This window comes from Semicossyphus pulcher, unplaced genomic scaffold, assembly GCF_022749685.1.
Source record: "Semicossyphus pulcher isolate SPU_LCO1_2020_fin unplaced genomic scaffold, fSemPul1.0.p SCAF_7, whole genome shotgun sequence".
Taxonomy (NCBI): domain Eukaryota; kingdom Metazoa; phylum Chordata; class Actinopteri; order Labriformes; family Labridae; genus Semicossyphus; species Semicossyphus pulcher.
Genome location: NW_027211748.1, coordinates 9,365,000 through 9,390,126, shown reverse-complemented (window position 1 = coordinate 9,390,126; position 25,127 = coordinate 9,365,000). Strand labels below are relative to the sequence as shown.

Below are 25,127 nucleotides of genomic sequence, written 5' to 3'. Positions count from 1 at the left end.
ATGATGACTTTTTGCTGATCTGTGAGTCATGTGTGATGAAAGATGATGAACTGTGTGAGAAACACAGTCACGAGAACAAAGTGCTAAAGGTGTCCCCAAGTACTAATCATGCTGCTGAAATATTCTTCATCCTTACCGCGTTGCTCCTCGTGTGTCCTGTTGAACGGAGAGCCTCTCTGTCGACCTTGCTGACGTGATAAGCGCTGCTCTCACCCTCCCTCCCTCAGAGTTGTGACTCACCTGCTCTCTGATCTATTCCCAGTGAGGGGCTGATGCTGATGATGGGCCTGGCTGCGTAAGAGGGGGGCAGGGCTCCCGCTGATGTGATCCGCACAACAAAGAGCATCACTGGAAAACAGACGACGGGGTGATTGTGACGACACAGCGCCTGCAGCTGAGCAGCATCAGCTCTAGATATTTCTAGCACCTTGCTAAGGCGACGTAAATAATAATAATAAAACAAAGAACAGGACATAAACCGCTGAGGTGTACTGCATAATAAAAAAGTATTCTCAACTCAAATTAAACAGAAAGGATCATCAAACAAAACAGCCTGTTTGGGACATATTTTATATAAATAATAATTAAAAAATATTCATTGGAAAAAAGGAAAAGAAAAAAACCTAAATGGAAATCAAAAATCCCCAACAGGTCAGCGTGGGTGGATCTCAAGGCGTCAGTCCGTCAGTCTGTTCACAAACCAAGTACTTTCCCTTTCCTCCAGCTCTGTACAGCATGCAGTTGTTTTTATGTTGGTGGTAGTAGAGTACTATCATAATTATTAATCATAGATCTAAATATAGAATTATTCATAACTTTTGACATCTTTTTTTCCTCTTTAATTTTTTGCACATCACAATGTGTCTTAAAAACTGCCATTAGGGTTCTGTAAAAACAAAGGAAGTCAAAGAAACAGAAGATGGGGGAGAGAAGGGTGGATGGGAGGGGGGGGTACACGGGTGATGGTGTTTGTAACGTCCGGTGCAACACTTGGCCCTCCTAAGAGGGTGAAAAGGGGAACTAGATGACAGAACTGGATGACAGCAGTTGAAAGGAGCCAAAGTATGGGAGAAAAAAAAAACATCTTCACAGCCAGTGCCTCAGTCTCAGAGCAAAAAGAACATTTCATGCTGTCCTCCTCCTCCCCGTCACTTTCGCTGCTTCTTCAAACGACTCTGCAGGCCAGTGGTCCAAGGAGGTACGGGGGCATTAACGTCAGCAGGTTTCTCTCACAACTGTGAGGACTCTGGACACAGAAGGACGGGGACAGATCAACCTGAGGGGGACAGAGGCGGAGGATAGAATTTAACAGACGTCTGGCGTGCTTTTATTTTGAAATTATCTCACCACATATCACGACGGAAAAGTAAAAGGTATCACAGATGTATAACAAGGAAGTACTAATTAGTGCTGTTAGCACGGAAAGACACGTCGACGGGGTGAGAATGAGAGAGACAAACATCCCACAGCCCACTTTCTCTCATCCAGGGTGAGTCATCGCCTGAACAAATTAATACACAGCATCTCCTCTGCAGTGCACCCATGACAAACAGCCTCATGCCGTGAGTGGTTTGTATGAGCGAGAGATTGAAAGAGCAAACTGTGGGTGGTAACTGGAAACAGAGGAGGACAACCTGTTAAATGGTGTGTGCGCTTGCAGCATAAATCTGCCCTATTTCTTTGCATGAATGAGGGCCACTTATAAACCCCCGGAAGTTAAGATAAATCCTAACAGAGAACAGTAAAAGTGACGCTCCAAGACCGGACCAGTCCAGATCTAGTTTTTCTGACTCTGTAGGAACCGCCCATGTGTTTGCCTGGGGAGCGGTGGTGAGTCAGAGCAGTGCTCTCTGAATATCAACACAGATTCCCTCTCCCCTCTCTGGTTTCCTCTTTCACTCCTCCTCCTGCCTGATACTCATCTCTATGTCTCTGTTCAAACACATTCTCCTCTCCTCCCTCCGATCTTTTCATTGCTGCACTGGCTCCTCCTTACCTGTCTATCTTAATCTTCTTCCTCCTTCGACTGTATTAAAAGGTGTCCTCTAAGCACTCCTGCAGCACAATTCAGTTAGCACTTCTGTTAACAGTCCACACACTCACCGGGTGGGTTGTTGCAGAGAGAGGGAGGGGAGGGGGTCATTGCTGTTTGCAGGTGGAGAGCTTGCGGATCTTGCTGGCTGTGGAGACTCCTTTACGTGAGGGGTTGGACGAAGAGGAGGATCGGCGCTCGGCTTTGGCCTTGCTGTTCAGAGCTCCTCCCTCTGTCCCGTTCACACAAACTGGCTTGGCGAGAGCTGGACTGTGGTCTGCATGCCCCTGATCCAGATCTTCTTCAACCACTTGTCCTAAAAATACAGACACACACACACACGTTAAGATAGAAGCAAATCCATCACACTTTCACACAAGTGCTGAGCTGACCACAGCAAGAGTGAAAGTGACAACATGGATGAGAGAGAGATAAGAGAGCTGAAAAAAATATAAACATGTTTTTTTAAGAGGAAACCTTTAAAAAGTTAATTTGTCAGCAGCACTGGTGAAATATCGGGTCATAAAACTGTGACAGAAACAAGAGAAATACAACAACAGGAAATCTGCTGTCTGAAAAATAGGCCATCACCTCGATGGGACTTTTTATTTCACGTGGAGGTGTGTATGTGCGTGAGCAGGTCTGTGAGTTCCAACACTGTAAGAGCTGTAACATTTACAGAGGTGAGATGTAGTTACTGCTAAAAAGAAACATCAGCTCAAACACCTGTTATTATTTACCACACGCACAATTATTGTATTTATATGAAGCCTCCTGTGTGCCGAAGCGCTCGGCATGTGTGGGAGTGAATCCTGGAAAAACCATTCATACTCCCACACCAAAACCTCTTCAACTGGACTATTTTTAGAGCACTTCATTCACATTCTGCAGCTCCATTTGGTTTTTTATGTGGGGCACCACTTCTAGATACCCGACACAGACTACTGCAAGTATTATAACCGGCTGTTGCCTAGCAACAGATAAAAGATCTGAATTCTGGGGAAGAAGATAAAAAGAAGAGTTTGGAAACAGATGAACTCAAATATAACGATACAGTCATTATCTGTTCGCCCCAAAGTCAATCAACAGTCTGGGAAAGTTTGTACACACAAGAAACATGTCAGCATTTTACATTAAGTGTAGCCTGTTTCAGGCATCTGAGTTTATGCCTCTTTAACCGATTTCCAACAGTCGAAGTAGGGCTGTGCCTTATCATATCGTTCAGATAATATCGGTGTAATTATTTTATGTGATAAGAAAGTGTCATATCACGATATCAAAGATGTCACGGTGCAAAGACGTGTTGGCGTATTTGCATACCCGACCACGCGTAACCACAACATCACAAGCATAAGCATGGCTGAAAGCCAGAGCAGCGTGTCGGCCTCTGACGAGGATTTAGTACCCAGGAAGGGCACTTTTGGTCATGTGGAAGTGGTTTGGCTGCAAGAAGTTGGACCTCCAACAAAGCAACTTTGCAAAATTAGCAAGAAAATTGTTAAGGCTAAGAAGTTGCGTGTTGCTTTTCCTGTTCATTTTAGAAATACTCGCCTCTGCTTTAAATCAAGACGAGCATGAGAGATGACCGTCTGTCTGTTTAAACCCCACCCCTGCACGCGTTTGATAGATGTTAGCAAAAGAATTGAAGAACATCATTATTATCATCGTCATAATGAGCTGCTTCAGAAAACACCGGAAAACATCGGTGGCAGCAAAGTGACGCCTGCACAGTAAGCATTCAAATGTTTTCCCAATACGCAACACAGACAATATGGGCTTAATGAATTACACATCAATGAATAACCTTTATAGAGCCTACATTTCCATATTCTTCTTCATTTCTCTTGCAGATTACCATCTAATTAGGCCTTTTTCGCAGCGGACAGTCTTACATCCAACAGGAGGAAAAGCACAGGTGTTTATAGTAGCATTAATGATGCTGTATTCCATTTAGCGACTTCAATTTCATGGTCCCGGTTGTGTGCATGCTGACTGCCTGTCAACACCTGAATAGAACAGAACCATTGTTAAAGTTATTATTAACACCTGTGCTTTTCCTCCTGTTGGATGTAAAAATGTCTGATGTGAAATACGCCCATTGAAATTTGTAGCACAGCCATATATAGAGTAATAAAGCGGGCAGCTTCGCTATTTACTGATTTAAAAATTAACAACATACGGGGACAGTCGTTACAGTGGCAGATCAAAAACCTCTTATTAATAAGTAAGAAGAGAGTCTAAGAATATCACAGCTTGTAGTAGCAGGCTACAGCAGTGTACAACATGTTGTCATGTATTAAAAGATCCAAACATGAAAAGTGACTGGGTGGGCACAGAGTGGGCTAAAACGTACAAAAGGCCTAATTCTGCTTTGAAAGTGTGGCAGAACCAACCAAAGCCGAAGTCTCCCCCCAGACCCTCCGTAGCTGGCTACTTTTTCCCACTGGCTGGCTACTCCAGAAAGCCCTGCATAACTTGACAAATAAAAAGTACTGAGTATTTTCTTATTTTTTTTAAATCGTATTCAGTCTAATTATTAGTTAAATTACCAGGAAAAAAAGCTATATCGTGATATACATCTTAATCGAGGTATGCAAAATCCTATATCAAGATATAGGATTCTGGCCATATCGCCCAGGCCTAAGTCGAAGCAGTCGACCAATCATAACTAGCTGTCAACCTTCATACAGACAGAAAAATCAAGCGTGGATGAGAACGACTCACATGGTTTTTTTTTTTTTTTAAATACCTTCCTTGAATTTCACTGGGGTACATGTTTTATACTTATATTTGTGTCAAAATAAAATAAAAGCCTAAAATCTGAGCTGCTGTACATAGAAGTCATTGTTGCATGTATCATATTGTGTAACCAATAACGCTGTGCATCTTTTATGCTATTAGCCTACTTAGAACAGTTTAGCTTGGCTTTAATAGTAAACGCAAAAAGAAAAACAAATAGATTAGACATAAGAACCTTTTTTATAGATTATGCTCGAGGACCTGACTACATTTGTTAACTCCTTTATTTACCTCATTGTGTTGCAGTTTCAGTTAGAGTTCGGTCAGTGTAATCTGGTTCTGAAAATTATCAAAGGGTCCGATCTTGGGTTGTAGCAATACTTAATTTTTAAGCCTGGATAGGTATAAAGAAAATCAAATAAAGAGAAAAAAACTAACAAAAAAACAAATATCTCTTAATTAACTATGACAATGCCTGGCAGTGTTGGGACGTTTCTGACATCTGTTCGACCGAGAGTGAGGCAGAGCTCGACACAGGCATGCACAGAATAGAGACCACACATGCAGGATGAAACGTGCTTTTAGGCTACATTCAAACTAAATCAAGCACCTTCCCACAGGGTTGGTCTGAGACTGGAGCTATGCGTGTGTAGCTTTAGAATATAACCGCTCAAGCACAGCTGCTCTCTCTTGTTCTCATTCGCAGCTTTGGGTTGAAAATAAATATTGTTTAATACATTATATATGATATATTATAAACAGAACAATTGCTTTAGTTATTTATGGCTTTTAGTCGCAGGCCTGTCAGTCTTTGTTAATCAAAAGCTTCAAGTCTACATGTTTAACCACATTTTGAGACACAAGGAGGTGGTTTCGTGTAAAATTGCAGATGCAGTTTGGTCACATTAAACTACAGAGCAATGTTTTTTGTGCAACACATTTGTAAAAAGGATGGTACAGTGTCGTCATTGAGGAGGAGGAAGCGTCTGACAATGAGACAGCAGACACACAGACAGCCAATCATCTACTCAAAGTCAAACAGAAAGAAAAGAGGATACGCAAAACAATACATTTACTAATCACCACCACAATTCCCCACAATGCTGGAAATGGCAACAAAACTATTTAAATCCAGCTCAAGTTAAACTGTAAGTATGGTTTGAGCTCCTCCTCACCTGGCACTGTGAAGTCCTGAGTGTATATGATCTCATCCTCTCCGTCGTAGAGCTCGTCGTCGTCCTCCTCTGTGTAGCCGTGCAGATCCTCCAGGTAGGGCACCACCGTCATACTCCGCCAGGGATCCCTGCTCTCTGCGCTGGCAGGGATGGGCACAGGGGGCTCAGACGGAGGGTGTTTCTTACGCACCCAGCTGGAAGGGACAGGCAGGGAGCGAACATGTTAATAAGTACTGCTGATGCAGGTAAAGACTCTTAAATCCGCACATTATTAATCGTATTAAATTTGATCATTCTACTATATCACTCACTTGTGTTGCCTAATGTTCTGTATGGAAAACCTCTTCGCAGGGTCGTACTCAAGCATTCCTGATAAACAAACATGAAGGTTAATTAAATCACAACCATCTTTCGCACAATTTCTGCACTCACATCTCTCTCTGTCAAGTGTTTACTGTAAACTGGTGGGAGGCTGCAGCTGCAAGGGGCGAGCTAACAGCACACAGGTGATAAACTCATTTAAGGAAGATGAATTAATGCACCTAATAATCCCATTCATCACTGTGTGTCAAGGCATCCTGCAAAGCTTAAGGAGTCAATGAGGTACAGTAAGGAAACATCAATATGAGTAACATAACAGCTGTTCCAATGTAATGAAGATTTTGTTCCTTAATTATCATAATGTGGGCTGAATGTGTGAGAAAAGCAGAGTGTCAGTGTGATAAGGCAGCAGTGATGCAGTGCCTATCCAGACCTAATAATGTAATTGTCTCCCAATAGGCAGAGAGGGGCAGCATGCAGAGTGCTGATAGTAGTGCTGCGCCTGCTGAAGGACACCTTTTGTGGCACTGGGCTTATTTTAGACCATGTAATTATGGACTGACTATCTCTTAGGTGCTGCGTCATCACACACAGACGTCACACTCTCACACAAAATGGGGGATGGAGAGCCGATGAGTTATCGCAGCAGCAGAATGTGGTGTTTTTTTTCCTTAGTCACGGTTAAGCCCTCACTTCCTATTGATAGAGACACTGTTCGAAATACCGCCATGAGTCACCAAAAAATTTACAAAAAAGAAACAACAAGAGAGGACGGATAACGAGCATCATTGTAGGGTTTTTTTAGCAGGTGGAAAAATAATGCTCCCAACATTGTTTTTGGATTTCACAGCCGTTCAGGTGATTATACATTTCACTATAGAGACTAAACTCTTTTGATTTGTTTTGAGGCAGAGGCATTGCAGCATTCTTCTTGGGAAAAGCGATGCCTGACTAAGAGGTGTTTAGTATTCTGCTAGTGGCTCAAGATCAATGGAAACTACGTCAACAGCTGGAGGGATTTCTACAGATTGGAGGGAGCCTCTTGTGCTGAGGATTCGCATTGACTTTCAGTGTCACAGCACCACCTACTGGACGTACACAGAAAATATCACAGTATAACTGAAATGAAATCATTCAAGATGTCCCTGTCAAAGTTTATAATTCCAGTCGAATCCTTTTCTGTAATTCTACAAAAAAACACTTAAAATGAATGCACTACTTTGTCTGTTGTTATCTACTGATAAAGATACAATGGATTAATACAAGACTGAATCAGCCACGACAGCCTACACCTACCCAGACCCTTAAAGCTTTAGATTAAAACAACAAGCTCTATGCCAAACTCACCTCTCAGCAGGTCCGACAGGAGAGGTCCACACTCCTCGGGGATAGTGTAGTCACCTTTTCCAATATTCTCAAATAGCTTATAGATGTTGTCCCCCTCAAATGGATACAGACTAGTCGTAATGTTGTATCTGAAAGGGTGGAAGCAGGAGACAACAAATACTGTAAAAATCTCAAATATTAAGAAAACTATAAAAAACCTTCTGTCTTTACTTGGGCTTTAAAATGCCATCAAGTTTTAAGGCGTTCTCTGCCTACTTACAGTGTTACTCCAGCAGACCAAATGTCCACTTTAAACCCTGAAAAGGTGTCCAGTCCATTGGCGATCTCTGGAGGCTGGAAGGCCGGAGAGCCCTGACTGGTGCGACATGTGTCGTCCTCTGCAAATGGGTGAAGGGCCTGAAAAATATGAAGTGACTGGATTAGTATGAGTTTGTGTTGTAGTGTATCAATAACCACAGAATTAATTATGATAAAACATTTTTTCGTAGCTTAAAGCTTACACATCATACATTTCCACTGACTGTGTTTTTGCATATTTCAGATGGTGGCTTGCCCCAGCTGAGCTGCTGCTTCACTGTCTCTTAGACAGTGGTAATATTTAGCAGTGTTTTTGTATATTTGGACCCTAGAGTGTCCTGAAAGTGTGTTCCGTACTGGGTCAGTGTCTAAACTCTCTTTTTGTGCTGCCCCAGAGAGAACAGCAAGTAGAGCGTTTTGCTATACTGGACTGGTACAATGACAATGAAAATTGTACATACTTTAAACTACCACTTTGAATAAGCAAAAACATGTGAAAAATGAAAAATACAATAGGTATTAGTAGATGCTTCATTTGCAGATCATAGTCTCCTGGAGGGTAAACAATGCTATGCTGCAGCTTGAGCTCACCTCTGCTACTCCCAGGTCGGAGATTTTAAGTGCCCCGTCTGTGGTCAGCAGCAGATTTCCTGGTTTAATGTCTTTGTGAACTATTCCCTGGCTGTGCAAATATTCAAGGCCATCTAAGAGTTGGCAAAAGTACCTGTAAAAGGAAACAGAGGTGTTCCACACAATAAGACAAAGAACAGATTGAATGACAAACATGTTAGATGCACCTTTATCACTCAGTCCTTTAGCTTCAATGTCAGATGTTCACACAATCTACGGTCAGTTATTGTAACAGTAGAGGCCTTGCAGTCTTTCTTGGATCCAAACTTAGGTCGGTAGCAAACACTGCAGAGAGGCTCAAACTAAATATAGCAGAGACACTGAGAGAAAGAGGGAGCAGGGGGGGGAGAGGGAGGGAAAAACAGAGCCTTACCCGTGAGCTTGAAATACTGGAAACCTTTTTTCTGGGACGCTGTCCAGCATTTCTTGCATCCCACAAACGCAATACTCCATCACCATATACGTAAGTCAGGAGTCAAGGGGATTTGCAGAACCAAACAGACAGATCCTTTAATAAAGGGAGCTTATTATAAAGCTGGTCACTCACAACAATTAATACACATCATCTAAATAATGCCCACAAACAACATTATTTACGGTCTGTACTGACCGCACCATTTAATATTAATTAAAATCATTTAGTGACATGGACAAGGATATATTTTCTGCTTCTCTTCATTATAGAGCACATCCACCAACTGAATCACATTCTTGTGTTGGAGTCTTCTTAGCAGCTGTATCTCCCTAAAAATAGACACAAGAAAAAGGTAATGGATTAATTAAGCAAAGCAAATACACATAGGAGAGAGAGCTGTATCATTAAATACTGGCCGGGTCTGCTTTGAATGTTGGCTAAAGGCCCGGTGCCACACAAAAACACTGTGTGTAATACAAGCACAAGTGGATTATTGGTTTCATTACTGGTATTTTTTAATGAGTTGTAGAGCAGGGGCGAAAACTGTTGGCGACTCAAATCATTGTTATCACTGGCATGAGTCAGTCGGTTTCTCGATCATATTCATTTCTACTTAATGTGAGTAACCAACCATCAAACAAACTTGTATGACCATTAAAATGTAGACTAAAAACACATGAGAGGCTCTTTAAAATGTGATCACAGGAACCGAATGGCAACAATGATACTGTAAGACTTGATACTGCCTGAGTGCAGCAGCAGTCAATTACAGCAGTCCCATAAAAAACAGACCCTGACAGTTCACTTCGCTACCCAAGAGGTTTAAATCAGCAGAATGGCTGAACCACCAGGAGACTCAACATTCATCAGAGAGCTGCGAGGGGGACACTAATGAATTTGAATCTGGATTGGAAGAACACAGATAGTACAGATAACAAACCACAGGCCTCCCTGGACACGCTGCCCACATCCACACACTGAGGAAATACAAAGGGTTTTTCATAACAATTATCCAGTTAGCTTAACTCTGTTTCATATTGCAGTGTGTATTTGTATTAATGCAGAGCCAAGGACCTTGATAAAATGCTCCTCTGAGTTGGCACACTGTTTAAGTAATGTCAAGTTTCTTTGTACTTGAGAGATCAGAACAGTGTCGGACATCATGACTGGCCGATGTGCTCGCAGCAGAGTTCTGTCTATCAACACTGCATATTAAGTGAGGACAAACCATGATGTAACAGGATCAACTTTTGATCTGTGTGAATACATTACAAGAACTGTAGAAGATAAAACTCTTGCTGTATTTAAAATGTTTTCTCCCCAACCACTTCTTGGAAAAACATGTAATTTAATGTATAACGCAATAACCGATCAAAGCTATGAAGGGAGTGTGCCTGTGCCCTAACAGATCTGAGGAATCATCCGTCTTCTTTTTAACTTTGACACAATCTCACTAAAACCACTTTGGAGCTTTTCTGTCTCTTATCAGCCTGCAGTTTATGAGCTGTGTCAGTGCTCTGCCTTATACACAATCTTACCACTGACAAATGGATATTCTGAGCCGAGTCAGCCTCTCGTCTGCACTCACAAGCAGTTACTGCTGCATCACTGCACTGGTAAGAATACAGAGCCACCCCATGCACACATAAAAACAGAACTGTAATTAACATATGGAAAAGCCTAATTAATAGCCTCATTTTAAGCTGTATATAATCGCTGCTTGTCAGCAGAACAGCTAGAGCAAAAGACATGATAGAAATGTAGCAAACCAGGCTGCATCTGTATCACCGTATGTTTCCATACAACAAATCATAAAACAGAGGCGGCACTGCCACTAAAGCTCGCTTCTGCTGCAGTCAGTCTGCAGTCTCTGAGTTCAGATGTGAGCTGATGGACCTTGTGCGCTCAAAGCTGCAGGATGCAAGGCTTTAAGGATTTCAGCACTCAGCGATACGGCAGCTCCTCTGGAACGCAAGACCAGAATGAAAAAAATGATCAGAATCTGCATCTACACACTGCTGCTCCAGAGTTTGTGTCTAGTTTAGAGTTTGTGCCCACGCCCATGTGCGCTCCTGTCATTCCAAACAAGGGCACAGCATTCCTCGGGTGTTGCTGTAGAAACAGGAGTGGCATTGCTCAATCAATGCCAGAATGAGCATGCCCATTCCCATGGCAACCCTGTCAAAGCAGGAAGTGTTTGGCAGACAGGAATGCTAAACAGAGGCTGAATGGAGAAGCTGGGGGACCACTACGGCATCCACTAACAGACAGGCCTTCACAGGATCCGGCCTCCTCAGGCTGGGACACATAAGGCCCCCACTGAGTGAGACAGACGCACACATCATGGGACACTGCTGTGGTCCGACTAACAAAGTGACACAACCATGTCAACTGCCACTTTGTCCTACATATAAATATAGCCAGGATATATTAAAACACACACCTTTAAAGAGAATATAAAGCATGAGCATGAATACAGATTAACCATCCTAGTATATCAGTAAGTTTATAACAGAAGCTTAACATGTGTTGGAGTGGGGCAGGTCTTAGTAGCTTGAAGTAGCTAGAAGTAGCTTTCCTTCTTCAGTACAACGCACTGAATAATCTATGGGCACCTTTGTCAGCAGTTGCTGCCTTGACACTATGTTGATATGTCTATCAGTTTTGCACATCTGAACAGGGCAGTTTCTCAGCATTCTCCTTTGATAAACTGCTCAACCTGCTAAACAAATTATAGATTTGACTGACTGATACTTAGTAATTACAGCTGCAAACATCAATCATTCGAAAGAACAATTAACCACTTACTGTTTGTATAATTACTTTTTAGAAAATAATTAGCAGATTAAACAATTCAAAATAACCATTAGTTACAGTGCAATAAGTTATCAATTTGTAGCTTTATGTTTTGCATCTATTAAATAGACCCTCTCGCACTTCTATCATCAAGAGCAGAAAAGTTTCCTCTAAAATTTCTCTCACTATTTTCCATTAACCTATTTCTTCTACCTTAACTTTGGCAAACACTAACAATGCTGTCATGTGAGGTTTTTTTTTACCAAGGCAAAAGTTGTGGCGCGCACTGTTTACCCTGCAGCACCGTTCAGGGCCTCTTAATGGCCTTCAAACAAGGACTTTTTTATGTGATGACTTTCCTAAAATATTGTGTCTTTGAAATGTTCTTGTGTTTTCACTTATTGGTACTTTTACATAACAACATTCCAGATTTGCTTGAAATATTCCTTCGTCTTTATGGTGTAGTTTTGGCCAGAATAAAAAATAAACACAAGGGGTTTGACGTGTATGCAGGTGTATTTAACCTAGAACAACAGTGACCCTGTGATTAAACCCAGCTCTGGCCAACATCTTCCAACAGTGGACTGCACCAGGGGTTATCTGTGTGCGTCATCATGAAGGGGATGAATGATTATTCAGTTAACTGTTTTGTGACTTGAATTTAAAATGAAGAATAAATGCTTTTCACTTTGACCTTAAAAGAGCACTTCGGTTTTCAAGTCAATCTACCACAACTTCATAATGTCAATAAATGTTGGAATGGGCTGCTAGTGCTCTCAGTGTGTCTGAGTACAGGGCAACACTATGGCTGAAGGGTCCCAGTTAAGACAATAATGAAGAACTGCAGCTGCTGCTGTCCTGCTGCTGACAAGCTGCTTTCAGACCCAGTTATTTGATATTTCCTAACTTAAAATTGTCTATCTTAAAATTGTTACCAATACCCCGATACCATGATTCCCCATGGCAACAGTACACAAAAAGAGGACCTCCTACGTCACACCAGTGCAGCTCGAAATCCTCATGCGGACGTTCAGCAAATACGAGCATGTTTTAAGAAAAATAAATTAACACGGCTGCAGCTGCAAAAGAGAGAGAAGCGGCGTGGGAAGAAACTGCTGCTCGAGTAAATGCGCAAGTTTGAGCTGGTCTATTTATTTAATACTTAATCACGACCGGAAGCTAAAATTTATATTAATTTAGGAGCAATGCAGCGGGAGAAAAACATACATGGAAGCAGTTAAGAATAAAATACCAGAACATCATTCAAAGGTAAGGCTCAGGCAGAACAGGCTCATGGCTGAACCTCACTTCAATCATATTTTAAATATTAAACTAATGAAATATCATTTAGTGGCTGTTTTAATGTGCATTAGCTTTATCCCTAACATGATGCTGACTTCATATACATTATAATTTATGTTGATTAAACTGAATTGTGTTAGTTAAAAAAAAAAAATCAAATTTCTAACGGCGTCTTATTTGAGTGCTCTCTGCAGTGGTGGTGGAAAATCTAAAATTGTCTTTTGATTTTTTTTTATCATAATTATAAACTAACTTTTGCAAAGGGGTCAGAACACCACAGAGACACAACGTTTTTTTTATTTATTTGTAACAGCTCAAACACACGCGTGAAGACACGCGTGAGACTGGCTGAATGAATGAGGAAGTCGAATGAGGGTTTTATATTCTAGAGGGAGGAGACAGAGCGAAACTCTGAGTTTCCTGAAGAAAACCTGCTCCCGACCAGGTTAGGTTCACAGACACAGTTACTATAGTAACCAACTCAGAGTTAAAGTTACCTCTCTTTCTGAAACGGCAAACCCGAGGTTTCCCTCATTTCAGAGTTAACAAACCCGGGGTTTTCACTAAACCCGCTTTCTGAAACGGACCCCTGATAAATACAAACTACAAAACAACAGCATGATCCCAAGAAAAAGAGTCATGTTGAGCCATCGCCAAAGTCTTCTCATCGTTTTACTGCTGCCATCTTGACTGCGGCTTAAAACACCCCGTCTCTCTCTGTGAACTCATTTTGACAGTTTTCTAAAGCTTCCTCTATAATTAGCACAGGCCCGCAGTGAGAGGCTGGAGTAATATTTAATAAAGCACTATGTGATTAAGACTTCAGATACTCATCAGGAAAGAGGGGATGCAGAAAAAAAGTTTGAATATATACAGACATGACAGCCAATTCAGATTTTCTGTCTGATTTTGATATACAATTATCTTTGCAAATAAGATAACAAAATTGTATCTTCGATGTACTCAATATCACATAAATTGAAGTGAAAGACATAATTCAAGTTATATATTGTAATTTGCTGATTTATGTTAAGATACACTGGCACCACAGATCAATGTTTGATGCACACAAAATCTACCCATTACAGTAATTATAGTTTATGGGGTTGTATGGATTAAATAAACCACTTCTGATTGACCATAGTACATTAATGTGCAAACAATAAGCTAACTTATTGAAAGAAAATCTTGACAGCTGAGGACGCCCTCTCACTACAGACAGTGGCTGTTTGTCAAAAAAAGACCTCTAGCTGTGCTCTGTCCCTTTAACCACAATTCTTGTCTTTGCAATGTTTACAAAACTGGGTTACCGCAAAAGCTGACAATGACCCATTTACTGAAGTGCATGTAAACTCACTATAAAGCTCTATACATTTCTATATCATTATATTCCCTCCTTTACTCTGGAAGCTCTGTTCTGATTTGTGCAGTCCTGCTCTTTGTCTGATTAGGATTGTTATAAGTTTAAATGTTGACAAAGCTCTGCGTTTGTATAAAGGCGAAGACTCTGTATACATAGTTAAAAATTTCAGACCTATCCATTCAGCCAAGTATTATATGTATAACAGACACTAGCCTACTAAAAATTTTAGTAGTGACTAAATGACATCTGCTGCAATGAGTGTTAAAAGCTCTCTGGTTCTAAATGGCACTCAATGTTTCTCCTTAAATCAGGTATTTTCTGATTTAGATCACATAGATGTTAACTTAAATTTTTGTTTTGTTAGGCATCTTTTGGAAACACAAGCCAAAAGAGCTTTTTAAATCCTCCAGACGCTTAAGTTCCCACGATGATGCAGTGAAGCAGAATATCTAAGGTGTGCCGAGTGCACACTGTTCGGTGTGGTTACAGGTGTTACAGGGCCCAATTCTGGCCAAAAAAAGACTAAAAACTTTCAGCTGAAGAGGTCAGAGAAGCCATACCATAAAAGGTCATCATTTTATATCATGTAAAATGCATATGCATTTGGCAAGTCGACAAATTTTGTTAAATGAGAAAAGTTTTTTTGTAGAAATTGAAGTACATCATAAGTATTTTTGCAATGTAAAAGTTCTGAACAGGAAGTGATAGTTACTATAATGCAACTGCATCTCAGGATAACTGACAAACCCTAAATGGACAGACCCTGCATCTTACTAAGCAGTCTGCAGGTGACAAGTAGGTTCCACTGGTGTTATGATTTTCACAAGTAGAGTGCAGAGAAAAGAGGAAGATAAAGGGTTAAACAAAAAGGGTTAATAAACCCAAAAACAAACTTACTTTTTCACATTGGCTTCTCCATTGGGAATCCTCCTCAGCTTCTTCTTCTTCAGTATTTTAACAGCCCTGCGACAAAGTGTCTCTGAGTCCAGCATCTCTTTCACTTTGCCATAAGATCCCTCCCCCAGCAGGTCCCCCATCAAGTACTTTCCTATCAGCTTTGCCCTCTTCCTCCGGGGCTGGTAGATCACCTCTGTAGAGTCAATGCGGTGAATGAAAGTATCCATCTCCATCAGTTCATTTTCATTGAGATAGTCAAGATGATGCAGCTCGCCGGTACTCATGACTAGCTCGGCAGCCACAGCTTAAGCTTCTTGCGCAAAAATGTTCGCAAATAGCTATGATTGCTGCTGCAGAATAATCCACTGGTAACCTTTCAACTCTGAGCCGAGTATTTTTATTCCACAAGATGGAATACAGATTAATTACAAAATACTGGTCATGTGAGAGGGAGTAATCAAGCCTGAGAGTTGAGGGAGGAGGTGAGGGAACGATTTGTAAACATTAGGGCTCTTTTATACTTGAGAGGTGAGAAGATCGGAGAAATAGCTGGGTCCAGTGCCAAGTTAGTGCTTTATACGTTGCATTATGACTACATCAGTGACCAGGGCAGTTGAACGGAAAAAAATGTGATTCTAAAATGATATTCTTCTCAGCTTAACTGTAGATCACCTATATATGAATTTAATACCATACAGCCTTAGGTGGAGGAAACCAATCTAGTTTCAAGGCCACGCAGCACTGCATTCTGTCAAAGGTCCATGCTTCATAGCACAGTTTTCTCAGGACACGTGTGTGTACAGCTGGACTGGATCCAAGAACAGGTCTACAGCCAAACGCCTGCAGCAGTATCGGCCCGATTTGTAGCATCAGCCCGGCTCCAGTGGATTGACTGAGCCATCCAATGTTTCCAACCGTCCTCAGGTGTCCTCCATGCCTCCACGGTTCCTACTGCCTTGTGCCTATAAACAGAAGTGATTTATACATTAGAGAAAGTACAGGACACGCATAGCTTTTGCTTGCTTCTAGACTGAGTTAGCCCTATTTGGTAAACAATCTGTCCAGACATCAACACTTGACCGGTTAACCTTACTGGGTTTCATTCTACTGCTAGGTTCACATCAGGCACGAAGATATTATAATTTATACAAAAACATATTGAGCAACCAACTTTAATTAACCTGAGCGGTATGTGACTAAAATCTGACACTGAAGTCGCTCAGCTTAAATAGACATATTTCACGAGTGTTAACTGTTTGCTAGCTTGTGAGCTAACATAGCACGTCTGCTTGAATGAACTAGCTTGCCAACATGAACTCTCACCATTTGCTTTTTCTACATGAACACGTTCATCCCACATAGCAGGTTTCAACTCTAAAGCCTGCATTTGAAAATCCGCAACTAATTTAATGTAGAGGAGGACTGGCGGTGAGCGGTTGGGGATGAACACCGAAACGTCGTCACACAACTCGAGCTAACGGTCGATGAGCAGCGCGAGCTAGCCAACTTTGCCTGACGTTGAGATTAGCGTTTTCCAGCAACCTCATTTACCGGCGAAGCAGCGGCTACACAAGCGACTGGCGTAATTTTCTCACTGTATTGGGAATGTATGCTCAAATACAGCAGGGCAAAAACTGCTCTTACATCCAAACAACCCCTTAATACAGCCAGCTAACGCAAGCTAACCGGAGTTACGCTAGCTAGCAAGCCGTTCAGATTCCAATGTAAATTGCTAGCTAGCTAGCTAACAGGCTAACTAGTAACTCTTGGTACCGGGTCTCACCTGGATTCACGTGAATCTTGTTTTCGTTGCAGTGTCTACTTCCTCCTGGTGTTTCCGTCCTTTGTGAATCAAATGTTTCACTGGGGTCAAACGAGAAATCAGTTAAATTTTCTGACTCTTCGTGTTACTCTTGCCTCTCAGGTTGTCGCCATCTTGTTTACCTCCCCCCTGCTCGCGCGGACAGCCCATACGTTAATGCGTCAAATCAAAGTTTTCTTTTTTTCCTCCACTCATATAAACCAGGGTTGTCAATGAAGAATTTGAGTTGTGAATCATTGAGCCTTTTCAATTTAATTCACCAGCCTTATCCTATTTTAATCTTTTTTTTTAAATTTAAATGGATATTTCCAGGAGATACACACTTAATATTTAACCATGCAGTATTGAGTGTTTATCTTCTATGTTTTTAATGAACACTAATCATAGTCTGCACTAAAATGATGAAAACATACATACATAGTACATTTATTTTAACTGCCAAAAAACGTTCCTTCCCTCTGATCCTCACCTGACTTTAAACTGTCCTGGCCCCTTTTCCAGCCATTCAAATGCGAGGAGTTTATTATTATATTTACATTGTGGAATGACTTTCAGAAAAAGCAATTTGATTACAAAACACTAGACTTCAGGAACTTGCAAAATTTTTCTGACATTTTATACACTTAATGATTAAAATGTGTTGTGAAAAATAGTTAGCTGCAAGCCAACATCAAACAAAGAAATCAACAAGTCAAACTAACCAACACCTTGCTTTACCCCCTGCTATGGCTTAAGTTGCTTCTGACTGATGCTGTGGCCAACACCAGAGTGGCTCTTGCTTAGCTGGGATTTCGGAGTTATAATTATCCTGTGTAAGCCCCCCAGGGAATGGCAAGCTGAAGGTCTGATTTCACTGATCTGTCACCCTCCTCAACACAGGCTGGTCAGCTTCAGTCAATGTCTCTCTGCTGTCAAGCCACTTGGAAATGAATACTGATGGCAGTTATCAACATGACTGGACGAATACCTGTGAATGTCACACGAGTAATCATAAACAAGGAAACTTTATCTTACAACCTATTTTCTAATAAACAGTGAATGAACAGAGGAGTACTGTAGTCTTAAGACATATGTGTGACAAGGCCTTTTTTATTGTGAACACTGGAGCATATTGTAAAAGGAAAGAAAAAATAGTATAGTTGTAGCACAGTGTGGAAAATGACAATGCAAGAATTATACAGAGGATTGTGTACAGTACTGTGTTACTTATTTAGTAACACTAAGTCAAGTAAAGCTTTGAAAGGGTACAAGATGGTAACAAACTGAAGAGTGAAATCATAACGGAAGTCAGGCAATGTAAGTGTACTTATGTGAAGTTGTTACAGTAATAGATATAATGAATTGTAAAATAGGTGATTTGTTATTTAAGAAAAACATTTTAGATTGTTTTTTAACCCAAATGAATCCAAAACGTAATGGAGTATCTACCAATGGTTCTACTTATCTCCACATACACACTTTAAATTTTAAAATTGCTATTGTGCAACAGTGTCCATTTCACAACTGAGCAGAGCTGTGGCATCTGCAGAAATCCGCTTTCTAATAAACATGAACAAGTTAAAACAAAAATGGTCATCTACATCAGTAATATGGTCTCCGTGGATTATTCTGTGGAAACAAAGAGGAAACGCTAGATTAAATTCTACTATTATACATTCTAACAGCACATGACCATGTTGAATACTAATATGGCTATGGTTATTATACATATGTTATTATACATAACATAAAATAAACAAAATATGTTACCAGTGGATTTGGCCTGAAGCGGTAAGCAAGCATCATCCGCTTTCTATAAGCATCATATTCATCGTCGTTTTTTGTGAGCTCGGCTGGTCGGTCAACTCCAAACCCTGCTCCATCAACGGCAGTGCTTCCCCTAAAGCGTAACAGACAGAGACACTCCCAGTTAGTTGATGGTTTTTGTATCTGTATGGTAATTAGAGAGAGCCAACATAATATTACTGTTCCTTATGGTCTATCTGGATAGAGAAAACCAGTTCAAATATAGGCCTCTTTCGCAGAAAACATGTTGGTATGTTGTCACAATAAAACAAAGCAAAGGTGTAATTATGAAAACCTGCATTTTTCTAGAACAGCAAACAGTAGTGGCACAGCTGGACTTGTACGATAGTAAGGAGTGTGTGTTCATAATGTGCAAACAAAAAGATTTAACAGTCGGCAAAGGACAAATAATGGTGGAAATAAACACTCATAAATCTTTTCTGCTGTGCACTTTTTACTGTTGACTTTGTCATTACTATTTATATTATTATTATTTTCATTACATTTTAGTCATTCACAGTGTATGATGAATGAAAAGTATGAAGACAACGGCAAATATTGAAATGTTGAAGGAAGCTTCCCTGAAGCCACTGAACTTTTGTTGTTTACTGTGATGGGCAGGTGTTAGGGAGGTCATGTATGATAAAATTTAGCACAGGGAGGAAAAATCCTATATAGCAGTCTGATAAGATAAGATATACATTTAACCCACTGCATTTTTAAGGGCCACTTACTGCCTTTAATTGATGCATGTTCCGTTAAACCAAAAAAGTGGAAGACAGTTCAATTTGATGGGAGACTACCGTGATTAATGAATATGGCTCGAATTTGCATCTACACCTAAATGAGGAAACCTCTAAAAATAAACAAATGTAATGTCATTGAAACATACTGTGCATAAGACGAGAAAAATGAGACATTTAAACAGTCTAAAATGGTAGAACTACATTTTATTATGACTCTGACTCAATAACAGAAACTGTACTTAAGAAGAATGCTCACTTGTTGACCGGAGCCTTGATGCCCTGTCCTTCACTGCCGAGGCCTTCACCTTCCTTCCAGCCCATCTTCATGAGCATACGGAAACCAAGATTCTCCACCGTCAACTTAAACTCCTTGTACTCCGAGTAGTCTGGGTCCCGGCCCTCCTGCAAGACAAGAAGACCAACACGTGTGCATTAATGTCATACACCACTGAAGTGTTGCACCATTCCACAGTCTCAAATGTCTGTAAAAACACACGACACTGGAAGTAATTATAATGATTAAAAGGAGACTTTGTTTGTAAGCGTAAGTGAATATGTCACGCGTACACACAACAACACAGGGAGGGAAGGAGAGGCAAGCTATTCCTCTACTGTGTTGTTAATGAAACTTATAATAAAGCGTGGTTTCCAGAATTGACTGAAACAGACTCAAACAAGCATCTATCACAGTGTCTTCCTTGGGATCCCTCATGACGAGATAAATAAGTTTGCAAGGAAAGGGATGTCTTGGCTGCTCAGCTGGCTGTTACCACAATGTCCCTGACCTGGATAAGCAGCTTGAAAACAGATGAATGAATGACTATAATCCTGTTTACAGACATTTCAAACTGACCCTTGTGCTACCAAATTGTGGCTCCTCTTCTTGTGGAAAAGCAGATGTAATAGCCGCCACAATTTACACTGGAGATGTATGAAACAAGCTAGAAATAAAGTGTAACTGCAGAGAACTGGTTAAACTGCTTATTTTCTTTGGACACAACTTTCATAATTACACATTAATTTGTATTGACCTGTAGGATGACTGGATAAAGACAATCCTAGTAGTTACAGCAGCACAGTCTTCTATTAGGCGACAGAACAAGGGAAGGAAAACTGACCTTGAGTGCCTTAAAGGTCTCCATAAACTTCTCCAGCTCCTCCGGGGGCAGAAAGTCTCCAATGAAGTGTTTCCCTTTCCCCATTTCAGTCAGGGATTCGGCCCACTCTGGAAAAGTTCAAACAAGAAGTGTTTTAATCACTTTTCCTTAATATAACTGATGATCAAGCATCGACCTCTGCTAGCGGTGCAAAGGCAAGAACAATTCTCCTTAGAGACGGTCAGCCTTACCACGGGTCTTCTCCATTTCCATCTGTCGGAGACGATGCTCCCAGGTGCCCGCCTCCTGGTCCACCTCTTCATCACTGTCGTATTCATGTTGGTGGTCTCTAATGGCCTTCTCCCACATCATCTGCATCTCTGCCATCGCGCGCTTGTGCTTTATGATAATGTCATACATCTCTTGCATCTAGAGAGGGAGTGACGAATCATAACACATACATACAGTAAGGAACACATGCTAAGATGAAAGATAATAGGACATAATAGTCTTGAATTAGTGGTAGGATTAACCTGATTCACCAAAGTGCCTTTTGACTTTTCTTGAAGACAGATTAGATAAAAAACATTTGTCCTATTCATGTTCAGAAACTATAAATGTTTTCTGTTTATTTTTCACTACTTATCATATTCAGTTGTTATTTTTATACCTCTTGCTGCTCTTTGAGTTGTCTCTTCTGGTCCTCGGATAGTTCTGTCACGCCTACCAGACCAAGAGGCTTCCCCTTCTTATAACCGAGACTTTTAAGCTCCTGGGCTGAAACAGGCAACAGCACAAAGTTATAAATACATAACTGAATATTGACTTAAGATGATAGCAGTATCAATTTCTTGACTATAATCACAGTATCCTCTGCACATCAGCTGGAACATTTAAGGCTTGGAACATTTCAGACAATGGTATGGGTTCTAAAAAAACATACTGACTCTGCATTCTACAAGGATTGAACTCAGATTAGGTTTTAAGTTAAATTCTTTCAGAATGGACAAACAAGTATGCACATATTTTCAGTAGGTAAAACAAAAGTTAATGTACCAGATAGAGCGGGTATGTTAGGGTCTGGAACAGTTATCTCTGGAGGGACAATGATGGGAGGAATGGGCAACTCCACTTTGTCATCCTCAGACCCCCATCTACTCTTTCTCTTCCGTTTGACAGGCGGAGTTTCTGTCTCCTGAATCTTTGGTAGAGAGAGGTTCAGCGGTGGAGGGATTCCAAGTGATGGGTTTGCGGCTGGCCGATGAATGTGTGTCCCTGTATCTGCTGCTGAAGGTGAGGAGCTCTGCGAGGATGCAGCACGATACTGCTGTATTTTCTCTTTGTAGAAGTGGTAGGTCGGACTTTGGTGGTCATATAAAAAACTGAAGGACAGACAGTTAATATTTTGTGTGAGGTGAAACCGCCTAGAAAGTGTAAAGACTAGTAAACACTGTAACAATCTGTTTACAGTGACTGACCTGCAGGCGGGGTTGTCTCGGTTGTGCTCAGCAGCGATGGCTTCCACCTCAGGACCACCCTCTGACACAAACTTGGCAAGCTTCTCAGCCATCTGCAGGGTTTCCGCGTCCACTGGGGGGGAGACTTTAAGCAGCCTATCAGTACTGGGACTCAATTTACACTGAACTACTGTACCGTACTCAACTGGCCCTCACACAGCACCAGTCTAGAGCCAATAGGGGATAAGAAGAGGAAGGAGGAGCAAGGGGACATGGGTGGTGAATGGGGAACTGTATAAATGTGAGACTTGTACTGTAACAAACAAAAACTATACAAAGCCCATAGAGGCGCCACCACATACAGCAGCAAAAGGTCTGAAGTTAAGTAAATTGAATAATAATGTCATAATATCATACTGTGATAAATGGAAACTATAAGTGAAACTGAAATCTATATGAACTGACTGTCCACCCGTTTTGTCAAAACATTGTAGTATTTGTAAGAAGAAATGTGAGTCAAAGAAAATGGGCAAAAGACGAAGTGTGAGAAGAGGTAATCTTACCATTATCCAATGAACTCTCGGGTCCATGCAAATCGTTTCTCAAAACTGCAACTCTATTTTTGAAGTACAGATACTCCAAGCTGCTCTTATCATATAAAAATCTGAAAGGACAGGGAAAAGAGAAAATAAGATGAGGGTGCAAAAACCTGTTTAAGTTAATAAATCTGGATGATTTACATTGTCCTCAAAACTTACGAGAAAACAGGATTGTCCTTGTAGTCCTCCCTGGCCTTTCTCTCCAGCTCAGGTCCTCCCTCCGCCACAAAGGAGGCCATCTTGTCGATGATAAGTCTGGTGTCTGAATCCTCTGGGGGAGAGACTTTAAGCAGGCTATGAGTACATTTACTCTATGGGCACCTATGACAAAATGCCAGTGACAAGGCAACTGTGCCACTGGAGTAGGCAGACGATGCACTTAAAAGTGCAAGCGATGGAGCTGTCCAGGTATACAGTGAAAAACACAGGTGTTGAATTACCTTTCATGTCTAAGAATCTGGAGTAATCGACCTCTTCCTCCTCATCTTCATCATCTGGAGAACAAAACACACTCGGCCTCTGGCTGAGAACAGGATTCTTCTTGGTCTGTGAGTAGCTCTTGAACTGACTAAGCATGCTACTGACTCCAAGGCCAGGCCGCTTGCCCACAAGAATGCTCTTTTTCTGCAGTGCATTTCCTCCTGGCGATGGGGCTGAGGTTGAAGGAGTTTTAGTATCATTGGTTGAACCTAGAAAGAGTGTGAAACAGGAGAAAAATGGCTTCCTTGTGTCAAGAGTGTCCTCTTCTATTAGCACAACCCCCATGAAATTGTACAGCTGTCAAGGACGTACTGTACACAGCCTTAAGTCTCTGTATCTTATCTTTTACATCATGAACAGAAACTATAAGCCCTCCTATTCTTCAGTGTTCCAAGGTTCCTCTTGCTGTGTGATATGTGACCTTATAATTTAACTCAACAGCAATAGACTACATGTGATGAGGATGTAACCAAACATGAAAGTAACCTTTTAAGCAGAACTATGCAGTCCAAGGTTCTCACCATTTTGGGATTTATCCTTTTGCATCTTCATGAACTGCTGTAAGAAGCTTCCATCATTTATAAACTTGTTTGAGGATGGTCCTTGAAGACTGGGAGAAATACTGGGAACAGAATGGACATTATATTTTTAAATGTACTTTGCTGTAATTGGGTTAAATTATGATACATTTCCATCTGCTGAATTTTAATATATCAGACATATTATCCAAGCCTTCAGTCCTCTCTTACCTTGGAGGCAAGGGTTTGCTTATGTTTTGTACATTCATCTTTGCTTGCTCGGCCATTCTTTCCTCAATCTCTTTCTTCTTCTGGGCTATCAGCTTCTCTTGACGAAGAATATTCATGTTCATTTTGTTTTTCTGGGGCAGGACAGGCTTAGATTTCCAACTTCCTCTGCCTGTTGAAAGATAAAAGGAAAAATACAATATGCAACAACAAAAAACACGTTTATAAGCTGCAGAGCTGGCAGTTGATGTAGTAGTGATTGGTTTCCTATCCGTCCCTCAAAATGCGAATAATTTTGCCCCAAATATTGGACATTTCTGGTGTTCAACCCCTAGATGGCAGATGAATATGGTACACTGTCAATATTCTAACTTTATGTAGCAGACTAGCAAGCAAGAAGGCTCCTCTAACTTGAACAACTAAAACAACTTATAACATATGTATAACAATATGAACTGGGTGGGAGGTGTGGGGCAGCTGGCGACACGCTTAGTTATGAATATGGAGGTTGTTATTAAACATAAATTGAGTAAACAGAATGCCAATTGTTTAGTCTGATAACTAATTAGCTGCCTGGTTTCGCTTAGCAAACAGTTAGCTAACGTTGCGCACTGAATACGCTAGCAACACAGCTGTCGCACGGCTACATAAGCTAGCTAGTCTATATTACCGATTTAAGGCAAATGCTACATATTTTGCGCCAGCCTCCAAGTCCAATTCATAGTTTATATTTACCTGAATCATTTGACTCCATGGTCGTAGCAGGGGGTGTATATTTTTCGAAAACAACGTTCACAGACCTCAATAAGGCCTTTGCTGCTGTCGAAGTAGCTCACTTAGAGGCTGTTGAGTCAGCTAGCAAAACAAAGAGCAAGACTTCCGGTCATATTTTCTCCAGAATAAAAGCATTCGCTCTGCATATATTCAGAGGCCCAGATACCGACTTAAACATAACATATTTGCATAAAAGCCATGTAAAAATCAACCTATCCCACATCATATCAATTCTGGTATAAAAAATTAAATTATGCTATCACAAAATAGCACTAAACAATAAATATCACAATGCAAATTCAAACAA

General features: G+C 40.9%; 2 protein-coding genes across 3 annotated transcripts; both read right to left on the bottom strand.

Annotated features, from left to right (window-relative positions):
• Nucleotides 1-551: 551 nt before the first annotated feature.
• Nucleotides 552-17,260, bottom strand: stk11 (serine/threonine kinase 11). Its single transcript, XM_069684638.1, has 11 exons — nt 17,098-17,260; nt 15,315-16,276; nt 9,202-9,285; nt 8,915-9,004; nt 8,503-8,635; nt 7,874-8,010; nt 7,615-7,742; nt 6,258-6,315; nt 5,947-6,140; nt 2,104-2,348; nt 552-1,276 (listed from the first exon to the last, which is right to left on the bottom strand). The coding sequence occupies exons 2-10, from the start codon at nt 15,596-15,598 to the stop codon at nt 2,140-2,142; spliced, it is 1,317 nt and encodes a 438-aa protein (XP_069540739.1). The 5' UTR covers nt 15,599-16,276; nt 17,098-17,260; the 3' UTR covers nt 552-1,276; nt 2,104-2,139.
• A 945-nt stretch (nt 17,261-18,205) lies between these two features.
• sugp1 (SURP and G patch domain containing 1) lies at nt 18,206-24,890 on the bottom strand. 2 transcript variants are annotated; one of them, XM_069684602.1, is made up of 14 exons: nt 24,782-24,890; nt 24,050-24,218; nt 23,822-23,922; nt 23,261-23,509; nt 22,980-23,103; nt 22,785-22,885; nt 22,243-22,366; nt 21,821-22,146; nt 21,435-21,541; nt 21,016-21,193; nt 20,786-20,892; nt 19,924-20,069; nt 18,886-19,015; nt 18,206-18,744 (listed from the first exon to the last, which is right to left on the bottom strand). In XM_069684602.1, exons 1-14 carry the CDS (start codon nt 24,798-24,800, stop codon nt 18,718-18,720), a joined length of 1,908 nt encoding a protein of 635 aa, XP_069540703.1. In that variant the 5' UTR covers nt 24,801-24,890; the 3' UTR covers nt 18,206-18,717. The 2 variants fall into 2 exon arrangements, with proteins under 2 accessions (XP_069540703.1, XP_069540704.1); XM_069684603.1 differs by having other exon boundaries at nt 23,261-23,473.
• Nucleotides 24,891-25,127: the final 237 nt, after the last annotated feature.